At 42.1% G+C, this 13582-nt stretch overlaps 2 protein-coding genes across 2 annotated transcripts; one reads left to right on the top strand and one right to left on the bottom strand.

Annotated features, from left to right (window-relative positions):
* Nucleotides 1-1599: 1599 nt before the first annotated feature.
* On the top strand, nucleotides 1600-9409 carry chga (chromogranin A). Its single transcript, XM_044049474.1, has 8 exons — nucleotides 1600-1884; nucleotides 2202-2251; nucleotides 3591-3684; nucleotides 4882-4950; nucleotides 5030-5125; nucleotides 6228-6578; nucleotides 7248-7645; nucleotides 8589-9409. Exons 1-8 carry the CDS (start codon nucleotides 1839-1841, stop codon nucleotides 8670-8672), a joined length of 1188 nt encoding a protein of 395 aa, XP_043905409.1. The 5' UTR covers nucleotides 1600-1838; the 3' UTR covers nucleotides 8673-9409.
* A 1147-nt stretch (nucleotides 9410-10556) lies between these two features.
* Nucleotides 10557-13305, bottom strand: ccn2a (cellular communication network factor 2a). Its single transcript, XM_044049475.1, has 5 exons — nucleotides 13029-13305; nucleotides 12650-12866; nucleotides 12298-12549; nucleotides 11989-12200; nucleotides 10557-11870 (listed from the first exon to the last, which is right to left on the bottom strand). Exons 1-5 carry the CDS (start codon nucleotides 13089-13091, stop codon nucleotides 11574-11576), a joined length of 1041 nt encoding a protein of 346 aa, XP_043905410.1. The 5' UTR covers nucleotides 13092-13305; the 3' UTR covers nucleotides 10557-11573.
* Nucleotides 13306-13582: the final 277 nt, after the last annotated feature.

Here is a 13582-nt window from a genome sequence, read left to right as displayed (position 1 = left end):
GTGAGAAGTTTGTGGATGTTTCTGTGATGACGACGTGTCCTGGTACACTTTCAGAGATGCTGAGCATGACTCAGCCTTTTTCCATCGAGCTGAGTTCCAAATTCGCCATGTACCATCCCTTTGTTACAGTGTTTGTTTGTTTTTTAAGTGTGGTTGTATGAGATATTGGCACGGTATTATTTCCAATGACTTTACCAAGTGTGCAGTTGTGCATGTCATGTGAGTCAACCAGCCGAGACCTGGAGACTCACTCATCAGTGAAAACATGGTTTTCATGGCCAGTTTACAAAAGACCAAACAAGTAAAACCTACTTCTGCTTTATCTCACTGATAAACGGTGTTCCCTGGCTGGAAATGAAAGTTTCTAAACCACTCACTCTCCTGCACCAAAGTCCATAGGTAAAAAGTAAGTGTTTCTAGCTTGCAGGGGCAAATGAGCTGCTCGTCCATCGCTGCTATTTTTTGGTAAATCTGTCACAAGATAACATACTGGAACTTGCTGATGGAGGCAGCAGTGGATCAACAACTCCTGTGTGCCTCCATAATAGCTATATTTTTATATTTTCTCTGTGAACTATGGTGCAGAGAGAGAGAGTGTTGAAAATGTGAGTTTCCAGCCAAAAACAGTTGGAAGTTAGGAAAGGATCTTTATAGTCATTATACAACTGAAACTGATAGAGACTACGACACACATTTTAACCGATAAACTAAAATAGTTTTCGCCCTCTGTTCCTGTCTGCAGCCATATGTTCAGATCCCAAGCTGGTTCACAAGTCACAAGTCATTGTTAATAAATGTGTCAATATACCTCATACAACCACATTTCAAATTTCTTGAATTATTTAAAATAAGCTTGAATGAAGTATCCACAATAATCACGCTGACTTATACTGGCTTTATCTTTAAGATATTCAGAATACATCTTGTACAATTTCATAACCATGCACAAGTTAAGCATGTGTTTTGATCTATAGTGTGTGTGTGTGTGGTCGGTTGTGTGACACCTGCACGGCTCTGTGTGCTGATAAACCGTGAACACGTCCTGGGTTATTAAATCTTTTTTTCTTTTTTCCTTTTTTTAAAAAAACTCCTATTCAATCCAGCGGCTCACATGATCAAAGTGGGCACTGCAACAACAATGGTAGCAATAATTTTCAATAAGCGGTCACCTAGCAACACGTTCAGGTAGTCAAGAGACATGATCAGTAAATACAGTATGATGAGACAGCATTGTCCTCCATGAGAACAAAATTTGATGGAGATGTGAGACATAATGTCACCATTTATCCACAAATACTCTACTTATAAAAACATTGAGATATAATTTATGATATGGTCACAGTGTCTTGTTTTTTTTGTTTTTTTTATCTTTGCAGAGTTCAGGTTTTGGATTTAAGGTCATTTAAGGGCTTTTTTATACTGTGAAATTAAATAAACAAAACCTATATCACATATGAACCAGTCCACTTCCTATGAGGTGCTTTAAACCTGTACACGCCCTGACAACCACTTAGGTATATGATCAGGTGCATCGGCAAATAATTTGTCCTCGGGTGACGTCACTTCCTGTGTCCACATCGCCCTATAAAGGCAGGCGCTGTCGCGTCGAGGTGTTGGTGGAGAGACCTGAGAGGACGGAGTGTGTCGGGTCACCGACGCTTCAGGAGAATTTAGCTCTCCAGAAATACCCGAAAGGCGGATAAGTTTTGGTTCAGAATGCGTCCTTGATCCACTGGACTTGTTTCAAAACGGAGGGAAAAAAAACAACAAAAAACCCCAAACCTTCTGACATAAAGCTCCGCTGTTTTTTCTATTCCTGGAGAGCTTCGTGTCCAAACATGATCGGGAGAGGACTGTTCATAGTGACAGTATTGTCCAACTGCGGTAAGTCAAGCATCCTGTCAGTGCAGTGAAGTTAATTGATGTCACAGTGGAGGCTGCTCGTTGTGCGTATATTATTATGTGAGGGTTTTCAGCACCAAGGACAGCGACAGACGCGTCTTTACATATGCAGCGACAGACGCAGAGAATTCACCTGAATGCACCTTTGGCACATTCACAGTCCCTGACACTGACACTCACATTACTAACACACACACAGTGTGAGGGGTTGTAACACGATTACTGAGGAAATCATCACATCTGTACAGGTTGTTTTTAAACAACAACAACATCTTCATTTCGATGCTTTTCTCTTGCAGTTCTGTCATTGCCAGTGACTTCAAGTCAGCTGGAGAATGAAGACGTGAAGGTAACATTTTTTTAAATCATCTTTATTCTTGTAATATGATTTGTATCTGAAATATTGTTGCATTACGTGTAAATAGTATGATACATTTAAATGATGTTGCAGTAACAATATGGTAATAATATGATTTATCTTAAAGAGAATCATTTAATAGTAATCACTAACTAATAGGATGAATATAAGTAGCCTATTGTAATTTCCATAACCAAGCTACTACCTGGATATGACTTTGGAAATAACATGGTATTACTGTTTAATATAATGACACCATCACTGTTGTTACTGCCACGCTGGAAATTGCATTGAGACGCTTCTACCTTAATGTTACCTCACATTACCTTGCTGTTACTGTACTGTAATACAAAATGTAATAGTTGAGTCCATTACACAGAAATCAGAGATGCACTGTACCAAACACTGTTTCATCACATTGTGGCTTTAATGGTTTCATGTTTTGCCACACTTACAGACAAATGCCTGATCTGAGCAATTGAACTCATTCATGTAGCTTCTCCACTACAAGTTCCCTCACTGTGACCTTGTTAAAATCAATACATACTATCCAGAGAGTAGAGCATTGATATGTTTTGGTATTACTGGATCCATTGCTCTGTGTAGAGAGAGGGAGAGAGAGAGAGAGCAATGGTGTGTGTGTGGGTGGTTATAATATTTGATATTCTCCTGCAATAATGGGACCATAAATCGTCATGGTTTCTCATCAGGCAAAAGATGTGTCACTCTAAAATGTGAGAGTTGTATAGTTCTTAATATTATACTGACATATTGTATTCATGTCGTACCACATGATGTTGTAAAGTGTGAATGTACAATGAAGATAAACATATTTTATGAGGTGTAAGGTGAAGTGAGGTTAGGTGACAGTTAGAGGTAGGTTGTGTTTGGCTTTACAGTGAACAGGAGTCGTTGTGAGGGAAGGTCGTTTCCAGAATGGGTTTTGGAGAGATGAATACATAAAGGGAAGATGTGGACGATGTTCAAAAGCTGTGTGTGTGTCGACTGTGAGGACTGACTCAGCAGCAGCAGCCAAAGATCTGGCAGAGTGAAGCAGAACAAAGGAGAGAAAGGAACTAAAAATGATCAGTCATGTGGGAATGGTTTGACATTGAACACACTGTACAGTAGGAGCTGAAATGATGTTCATGTTTCACTCTTTGAGTTGGTGGAGTTAGCAGCAGAAATGCGTTCAAAGAGAAACAGAATTATTTGAATTTGTTAAACTGTGTCTTCTTAATCCTGTCTGGTTAAAACAACTCCATTCTAGACATGAGACCAATATATGGATCTGGAGGTTTTTAAAACCAAACTTTGTCTTTGTCCACAGGTGATGAAATGTATCGTTGAGGCGTTGGCAGACGTGTTATCAAGGCCGCACCCCGTGCCTGTCAGTCAGGAGTGTCTGGTCTTATTGAGGACAGGTGAGTCGTTCCCACAGGCCAAGACATTTGGACAAACCCCATCTTTAATGTCCCATTTTTATGAGTGAAAAGTTATAGGAATGTTGAGATTTTCAGCATAAACGCATCATTATTGTTAACTTTTCTTTACAATATGTTGTATTAGGGTTGGAGCTATGAATCAGTTATTTAAAAACTAATTCTCTGTTTTTTAGATACTTAAATATTATTGTTTTGTTGCTCATTCGTGGATAAAACACCAGAAAAACAAAATATTTAAAATGTGAGACACTTGTGATCAACAATACCCATTGTTTTCTGAAATTTTGTGCACCAAACAACTACATTTATGAAGGAAATAATTAAGAAGTTCATTGATTATGAAAGTGATTCATCATTTGCAGCCCTTTTTAATACAGTTTAACAAAAACATGACACTGTGGGTTATGTAAATTGTCACTATCTTCCTCATTATCATCGTCATGCTTCGATGAAGTTTCTTTTTTCACTTTGCCTTAACTGCAACCTTGAGAACAGCATCATTGTCATGAAAGCCATCACATCCTCTCTCCTCTCGCATCTGCATGCTGCTGCACGAGGCCTGTACATCTCAACGTTAATGGATTAATGCAGTGACTGCTGGGTGAAAAACCCACTGCAGAGTGTTATAATATACAGCAGGATCACTAACACTCATGGAAGGCTATTCAGTTACATGGTCATTGTATTACCTTGATGCCGTCCTTGTAAAAAATCAATCAGAGCACTATACTCTGAGCATTTGTCACTGAGCTGGTTCTGTGAGAGAGAAACTGTAATCCACCCGAGGGATGAGGTGAGGGGGTGAGGAAAGGAGGGGGAGTCATAGCCAAGGAAACGAAGAAGCGAGAGAGAAATACGAGAGTATCACAGGCTGATAGTAGAGCATGAAAGCACAGGCGTTGTGTCTTTTTGTGTGTGTGTGTGCAGTGTGCGGTGCCATCTGTGCGTTCAGCAGAAAGTCCGGGTTCTTTAATTCACTGGGGGGGAGTCACTGTGAGCCAAATGATTAATCGTGCGCTTGCTTTGAAAGCAGTACATTTCAGGGCAATTAACTCTGACGAATCACTGAACCAAAGTGCTGAGTCGTGTTAAAAAAAAAATGAAAAGGAAAGACATATATCTGTGTTTTACCCTGCTGCCGTATCATGTCATCGTCTTTTATCTGTGTGTGAGCAGATGACAGACTTGTGACAATCCTTCGCCATCAAAACTTTCTGAAGGAGCTGCAGGAGATCGCTGTGCACGGTGAGTCACGGATCGGCTAAAGCCTACGTTCGTGAAGGCACAGACAGGAAGTTTGAATAATATCATGCTTTAATTCCAGGAGGCCAAGAAAGAGCTCAGGTGCAAAGAGACGCGGCTGCACCTGCTGCGATGACACAGACTCCTCAGACTCCTCAGACTGCAGACGCCGCTTCTGGTGAGTTTCTTCCGTCGCGATGATTCACGGGAAACTGACGTGAACAAACGTGTCCACTCTGCTGCATTGTTATTGTGTTTATTTATTTACTTCCACTCTTCCACAACATTTCAGTCACTTGCAGTTTGAGAAAGACGGTGTAAGTATAATCAGCACCATCTGTCAAAAAATGATGCACGACTTCCTGTATTCCATTGTCAGCAAAAAACAGGGCTGATAAACGGTGGAGAAGAGAAAAAGTGCTGAGGTGAATTCAAACCAATGTTTTCAGTGGACAGAATCAGGTCAGACGCACTGAGGCTTCCAGACTAACAGAACACCGCACAGACTCTGGATGAGCTGTGAGGAAAGAATCAGAGCAGCACTGACGAATATGGAAAGAAAAGATCTTTCCAGAGCATCTGGAGTTTTTTGTCGTAGATTCACCTCTCGACTTAGGGTTAAACGTCTTCAGGATCTATAACCATGTCCAGTTGTGACAGACGGAAATCTACTAATTCTGATGTAAGAGTCGATTTAAAACCTAAACACTGATAAAAATGCAAAGAGTTGCACATACAGTCACTAAAGTACAGTTAAAAGCAACACGTACAATAGAAATAACAATTACATTGAATCTGACTGAATCTTTGCGTGTTAATTGTCTTTATGCATGCAAAGTAAATGTAACGTGTTAGTGATGAAGTCCTACCTATTCTTATCCTAAATATAATTGAATTAGCCTGTAATAGTTTATCACGAGCATTAGCCTTAAGACCAGTACCTTCACCCGTTCACATGCATTCATTCACACCAGATTAACAGGTATCAGGAGTCAGTGTCTTGCCCAAAGACCCTTCAGCATGATGTTTCAAACTACCGACCAAGCAGAAAAATAAGGTTCATCGTTACATGAAATCAGCAAATCAGTCAGGCTTTAGTTAAAAAAGTCGTTTTTATATGTTTGTTAAAATCTGACTTACTGATTTCTCTCCATTAGACAGAAACTGTGTGAAGTTGTACAGCTGTGGCTGAGAATAACTCCTCTAATACATTTTTCAGCATCACTGAAAAATCAATTCCTTCTAGTTAAGTAAATTTCAACCTCTCCCATTTATTTTAGATCGATCCATGCTGGAGGCCTTGGGAAGCATCGGCGAACGATCCATCCTCTCCCAGAAAAGAAAGACAGAAAATGGGGACGGAGGAGAAGAAAAGGCTGAGAGCCTCAAAGATGGAGACTCTCGGGAGGACAGTGTTGACATCATGGAGGAGACGCCGGTGAAGAGGGAAGAGGACGAGAGCCCAGGAAGTCACGTCTCTGAGTCTGTGGATGAGTGGAGAGAGGGGAAGGCTGGAAAACGGGAGGATGAGGATGAGGATGAGGAGGAAGAAGAAGAAGAAGAAAAGAGAGCACATTCAGAGGAGAGTTCAGAGGAGGAGGAAAAGGAAAACCTGTCTAAGAAGGAGAAAGGTAATATAGTTTGGGTAAATGTGCATATTCAAACGTAGAGCCTCGTATTTTAAGTGTTCGGTCATAATTGTTTTTCCTTATCGAAGCAAATTAAAATACTGAAGCTCTCTGAAGGCAGCACACACAAAAAAAACTGCCTAGTAAATGAAACAGCGTGCCATCACAGGACTGGCTGATTGATGGAAGTACCTCCATCTACCAGATGAAATTCAGGTTGGGGGGAGGGAGCAAGGCCAATGATGCTGGCAGACACACACACACACACACACACACACACACACACACACACACACACACACAACAGAAATGATTAAACATCTCCATGACTTTGAATTTAAATTAGCTGCTGTGCTTCGTTTCACATCTACCAACATTTCAAAAAGCACACTGAGGTTAAATCTGCAGTCAAATCTTTCTGATTCATTTTCCTTTTCTTTTTTTAAATGAACAGATACTTACTGTACATACTCTGTAAAAGGGAGCCTCAGCCAAGTCAACTAATTACCTCGCCATGCTTTTCAATCCCATAAAGCACAGCTAGCAGTACTGGAGCCCAAGCTGCCAGCTGGCAAGAGACGTTTGATTACAAGAAGTGCAATCCTGCTGATGGAGAGCACTGTGTGTGAGGTGTGTCAGGACGATAATGTCGACTCTGTTTGCCGTTCCCAGGTGCTGCATCTGAGGACAAGCGAGATGCACCCAGGCACAAATCAAAAGAGCAGACTCTAGGTGAGGAAGGTGAGGAGGAGGAGGAAGACAAGAGATCTTCGTTTCTCTCAAACAAACATGAGGAGGAAGAGGAAGGTGACGTGAAGAGAGGGAGCAAGGAAAGCGGCAAGCAGTGGAACAAGAGAGGCAAAGGCTTGCGACTGAAGAAGAAAGCCGAGAGGAAGGAGGCGCAGCAGCTCGCACATCATTCGAAGGAGGCTGCAGAGGACGAGGAGGCGAAGAAGAAAAGAGATGCACAGAAGAGTCCAGAGGAGAAGGAGCTGCAGATGATCGCAGGAAGGTCACCAGAGGAGAGGAAGGGTTTGGAGGAAGAGGGGAGCGCCAGTAGAAAGTCAGAGGTGAACATTTCACTCCTTTTATCTCTTAACAAAGACGAGAGACACAGGTGACAAAGTCTGAAGGAAAAGTTCACTTAGAGTAGATAACGTCACTTATGTCACAGATAGCCTAGCTTAGCATACATTATTTGTCTACAAGTTACCTAATACAGCTCACCAGCACCTCGAAACCCCACAGTTTATCATGTTATAACAAGCGACTGCTTGTTGCTACAAATGGAGAAGAAATATGTGGCACTTTGTAACAAATGAGATGTAACACATTACTCCGGGGTCCTTGAAATCCTTTAAAGTTTGTGAATCCAAAAACTACATTTCAAGGCTGTATTGACCTAAATACACATGGGTCATTGAATTTTGTGCAAGAAAGAAGTTAAGTTGATATTTAGGTAAATGTCTCCCTTGTCTGTTACTGTTTCATGCTCTGCATTGCTTGATGTAGGCCTAGGCAGAACAATGAGCGAGTAACTTTAAGCTAGAGAGAGTCAATCACATGATGAGGGAAATGCAAATTCCAACATCTCTGGCTCACCAAAGATAATTTCAAAGACTGGCTTGCAGTTAAGATTTCAAAGACAGTCACTTGTCCAGGTGCGGAGTGTGCTCATAATCAATAAAAGTGGACGCCACGGGCAAAGCGGCTCTTAAAAGTTGCCCTCGCACCGTAGGCTGTGTCAGGACATTCAGTCCTTGAATCTGAGGAAATTGGTCCTTGAAGACAGCATTGAATTTAATGTCAACCAAGGTGTGGGAACCCTGATTACACAGTGTCTTGTGGTAATATCAATATACTTTCTCTTGATAAGAAAGCCAAATTAACTCATATAATGACTCGGAGGAGAATTTTGAATTGTCTCTAAAAAAAAAAATATCAACCTTGAATTTTTTTTATATGAATTCTTAAAAACTCTCTCTTTGTCTTCTCTCTCTCTTATCTCTGCAGGAACCTGAGATTGAAAGCCTGGCAGCCATTGAGTCAGAGCTGGAAAATGTTGCCCAGAAACTCCATGAGCTGCGACGAGGCTGAGAGAGAGAGAGAGAGAGAGCTAGAGAGAGAGGGTGAGCGAGAGAGAGAGACTGGTTGACACTGCTGCAACCTCCTTTGCCTCCTTTGCCTCCTCGTCCTCCTCCGCTTTACCAGATGCCTGGTTTCCATAGATAGTGTGTGAATATGTGACAAGTTTTTATCTTTTGCTGTTTCTCTCGAGGATGTCCACACTGCTACAGTCTCCCACGCCTCCCTCCGTCCCTCCCTCCCTCACGGACACACGCACACACACATACTGTAAAAAACAAAACAAATGCACCCGTTTCTCTGCATTAAAACACAAATCACAACACAACATTCAGCAAGGCTCCTGAAGGGGGAAAATCTCTCCCAAGTGAAAGACGACAGTTTGCCTTTTTTCTTTTTTCTCCTCTCTGACAATCATCGCTGCCTTTCTTTGCCAATGCGTGTCGCCTGCTTTTCAGATTATTTTTGAATCCTGCACACTGATTTATGTGAAAGGTTAAGGCAGATCCAGGTATAAACACACTATCACCATGAGTTTGTACATGTACACGGCTCTTTCTTGAGATGCTTACTTAATTATTATAAGGAACAAGAATAGATACATGCCTGTTTATTATTCTAAATACAGTCGAGTCTAGTCACGCCAAGGCAATAAGTGAACATTTTTAGCAGACAAAATGGCCAGATTGTAATCTGAAACTGTATGAAATTTGTGTAAGAAAACAAATAAATTTGAATCTGGAAAGCTGGTTGGCAAATTTCTTGGATACAATATGTGCAATAAACTTCTAATCCTCATCTTCATAGTGAATGAAGCTCCTCGCTGCAGAGAGACGATCGATTCACATGTATAGTTTGAGTCTGCACTTGTTTGTGTCTGTGGGCGATGGAGCTGAAAACATGATTCATCACTCTGGCACTCGAGCTGTTTCCATAGTACATGTGTTCTTAGACGACAACGTTTTGATCCTGGATTTATTATGCTTTGGCCGTTGCTAATGAGAAGGAGTCGTCAATCAGCCGCTGCAGAGTGGGTGACTCTTACTGATGAGTAATAGCTAAGGAGAGAGTGATGCTTGAGCAAAGGTGAAAAAAATAAATAAATAAATGAACGGATTGAAACGAGACAAAAATAGATTGCAGACAGAGAAGAAAAGTTTGACTTTCTCTGGCAACTTATATAACTATAGCTGCTGTAGACGCAGTCGAAATCCACCAACTTTTATGCCTACATTAATATTCAAAGAATAAAAATAAAAATTTGAAACTGGTAACACATTCATTATAAACAAGTTAAACATGATTGAAGAAAGAAGAGTGGATTATATTTGTTTGCAGACCTCTTAGCTATTAATCACACTGTATTATTATTATAATCTGCAGCAAAACACATGCATCAGAAAAAACCTTGTTATAAATGCAGAAATATTGAGGACAACAAAGTGAATTGGACACCAGGTGGCGACGTTGTACCGTCTGAGAGGCAGTTTTAAAATGCGTCATTGGTACAGTGGGGTTTCTTTTTTCTTCATCAAAAAAAACTTGTCATATTACTCCGATGGTCACACACTTTCTTAATGTATCAGCTCATTACAGAAGAAGATGTTTTCTTATGTAAATTCAACAAAGAGGAAAAACTCGCGCACATGGTTAGAGGTCAATTATATAACATTACAGGATTACAAATCCTTTCAATCAGCTTTATTATTTACTTTTTTTCACTCAAGCTGCAAACATGACACAGTGGAAATGTTTCATTCGTGTTCAAAAGTAATAATCACTTGCAGTCAGTGCAGTTTGAAGGCTTTAAATATGTTAAAAATGTCAGCCAGTGGATGTAATGAGTGAAGAGTGGTTATCAATTAATAACAATTAAAGACACATCTGGAAAGCGTGTTTTGTATAAAAATATAACATTTTATTTCCAGCTACAAAGTCAAACATGTAACATCTTTGTCACACTTCTCAATAAAAATACACTGTTGATACATTTTTCGAAGCACAGCACAAAATTTTGGCTTTTTAAATTAACTTAAACTGTACAAGTATGTACAACATTTACACGTCGACAATAAAAAGGAATGAAATTGCAATTCTTCCAGTCGTTCCTCGTACATTTTGTACAAAATAGACACGTCTTCGTTTCTATGAACACTTGGTTTCTTCCTTCTGACCTGAATCAGGAATAGTCATGTTTTCTTTCTTTTTTTTCCTCAGTGCTGTGGCAAAGCCCACTGTCTCCATATCTAACCCTAAACTCAGGGCGCTGCTTGCTTTCTCATCCACATGCTGGGCGGAAACTCTGACCTTTCCTCCACTCTGACGAGAGTGAACAGCGTCTTACACAGACAAGGCTGACATTCAGGCCTGTGCTTACACAAACACACGCACACAAACACACGCACGCACACACACACACACACACAAGGACACATTCAGACCTGTTTGGACAGGGGAACACTGGCCTGCTGTGGTCTGCATGCTCCCTCTACAGCTGCTACGAGTTCGCAGGTCTGGTCAGGACTTAGGGTGGAGGGAGTAATTAGACACCTCATTTTTTAGAGGCGGCAAAGGTTTAGATAAGGTTTTAAAATGCACGCTGTAAAATGGACACATTTCAAGGGGAATGGGTGGAACCTGACAGCAGGCTTGTCAATAGTTATAGTGCAGGAATCTCTTGGAGCTGCTATGCAGCCCTCTGTCTGAGTCTATGTGGCTGATATTCAGCAGCCATAAAATACTCACAGACACTCAGACAAAGTGTCTGGACTACCTTTACAATGAGACAATGACAAACTTAAACATGAAAGAAAACAAAAACATATATACTGAGCTGCAAAATGAGATGGAGTTCTGCGTTTTTTGTTTTTTTTTTGTTTTTCAAGTCATAAGCTCTGATCGTCCTTGAGTGGCTCACGCCATGTCTCCCAACATCTTCTTGTAATACATGGACTCAAAGATGTCGTTCTCCCCAGGGCAGTTGTGGTGGCAGGCGCAGGACTTGATAAACATCATGTGCTTCTTCATGACCTGTCCATCGGGGCATTTGAACTCCATGGGCAGGGTGGTGGTCCTGTGGGGGGTGCAGCAGCGGCCATCGAGGCAGACGCCACAGAACTTGGGCCTGTAGGACTTGGTGGTGGTGCAGCCAGAGATCTCGAACTTCATGGGTTTGGAGAGTCTGGGAGTACGGATGCATTTCTTTCCTTTCTGCAGGAAGACAATGGCGGACAAAGACAACATGAGCAGGCGTTCGTTGTGAGTTCAGGTGTGTTTCGTGTTTCATGTGAAGCGTGTGGTGGCAGCTCAGTAGAGAACAAAGACTCACCCTAATGCTCTGCTCCAGATGTGACTCACAGGGTCGCACCATGCACAATCGGGTCTGTTTCTCAAGGCGGCAATCGCGGTTATCGTTGGTGACCCTGGTAGAGATGCCAAGGCCACAGGTCTTAGAGCAGGCACTCCATTCAGTCGTCTGAACCAGGCAGTTCTCCCTCATCAAGGAGAGATCTGGGCCATAGGTCTCTTCCTCTCTGTAAGCTATAAAAACAAGAGGATTTAGACAACAGGATTAGATTACAGCTCATTTGCATATTAAAAAACATGCAGTATGATGCCCGTAAGGAGATTAACTTACAAGGCAAAACTGAGCCCATGAAGCTGTGTCTGTAGGGAGAATCACACTCCCACTCCTCGCAGCACTTTCCTGGCACCTTCACTCGTCTGGGCATGGGACAGTCGGGACTGGGCAGCCTGATGTCCATGGAGCAGAGAGGGACACAGCCTACAGCTCCATCCAGACAGGTACACTGGTACTTGCAGCTGCTCTGGAAAGTCTCTCCACTCTTGTACACCATCCCTCCAAACACACAGGTGGCGCCTTCTCGAGCTGCGGAAGGAATCAACAGGGCAGAGGTCATGATTCAGTTCACAGCTGAGGGCATTTACAGTGGGCTCCTGCTGTGGAGTCATATTTCACCGTGGCTCACCTGTGCACACTCCGATGCGTCTGTTGATGGGGGCTCCGAAGTCGCAGTCCAGGCCTTTGTGGGGATCACACACGTCTTTCTCGGTGCAGAGTTCTCCCATCTGTTTGGCACACACCCTGCAGCAGCCACAGCCGTCCAGCACCAGACTCACTCCAGGTGCACACTGAGGGGGAGTGGAGGGGCACGAACACTGGTTGCTGCACTCCTGACCTGCAGCCTGAGGTAAATATCAAAGCCACATTTTGCATTATAGCAAGAGCTTGGCATTCAGCACACTGACAACACAATGAGCTTACTCAGCGATAAAAGTTGGAAGAGTCAATGTTCAAATTAAATGCAGTTGTAAAACTAAAACAATACAATTGTCTTTTGGACTTACCATGTATGAGAGCATGATGCACAGGAAAGGCAACAAAATCATTTTCTTCAGTCCAGCAGACATCTTTTCTTCCTTGCAGAAATAAATTCTAGTTTTTCCTTAAAGTCTTCTTTAGAAAGTCTTCCTTGAGTCTTCGAGTTTGAGCTTGAGAAACCTTTTTCTGATCAAGTCGATCTCGTTTTCGTTTCTTTGCTGCTCCGGTCAATGTCTTTCTTTCTTTCTTTCTTTCTTGGTATAAGCTAGAGTTTAGCTTCAGTAGAGGAGTTGATCTGAGTTCTGACTGGAGAGGCGAGCTCCCTTTATACTCGCTGGCCCTCGCAGCACGTCACTGGGGGCTGAATGGAGAGCCAGCCCTGGACAAACATGGACATACTTGGCATTCTTTCCTCGCTTCCTGACCCCCACTCCAGACATCCCACATTCCTGCTGTCTGAAGGCAAGGCTCTGCTGCTCGGCCAAACAACACCGTCTCAGAACAGCTTTCATCTGAAATAGGAGGCTAAGTCTGGTTAGAGACCAGGGACCCCACACTGGGAATTCCTTAAGACTGACTT

This window comes from Solea senegalensis, linkage group LG17, assembly GCF_019176455.1.
Source record: "Solea senegalensis isolate Sse05_10M linkage group LG17, IFAPA_SoseM_1, whole genome shotgun sequence".
Taxonomy (NCBI): domain Eukaryota; kingdom Metazoa; phylum Chordata; class Actinopteri; order Pleuronectiformes; family Soleidae; genus Solea; species Solea senegalensis.
This window is presented reverse-complemented; position numbering and strand designations above follow the sequence as displayed.

What these genes read in the sequence shown, in the direction of transcription:
- chga (XM_044049474.1), top strand. Translation starts at nt 1,839, where the DNA reads ATGATCGGGAGAGGACTGTTCATAGTGACAGTATTGTCCAACTGCG. An exon ending in TCTGGTCTTATTGAGGACAG is followed by an intron (nt 3,685 to 4,881) that starts GTGAGTCGTTCC and finishes GTGTGTGAGCAG; the next exon opens with ATGACAGACTTGTGACAATC. An exon ending in GCGCCAGTAGAAAGTCAGAG is followed by an intron (nt 7,646 to 8,588) that starts GTGAACATTTCA and finishes TTATCTCTGCAG; the next exon opens with GAACCTGAGATTGAAAGCCT.
- ccn2a (XM_044049475.1), bottom strand. Translation starts at nt 13,091, where the DNA reads ATGTCTGCTGGACTGAAGAAAATGATTTTGTTGCCTTTCCTGTGCATC. An exon ending in GCATCATGCTCTCATACATG is followed by an intron (nt 12,867 to 13,028) that starts GTAAGTCCAAAA and finishes TATTTACCTCAG; the next exon opens with GCTGCAGGTCAGGAGTGCAG. An exon ending in CATGGGCTCAGTTTTGCCTT is followed by an intron (nt 12,201 to 12,297) that starts GTAAGTTAATCT and finishes TTGTTTTTATAG; the next exon opens with CTTACAGAGAGGAAGAGACC.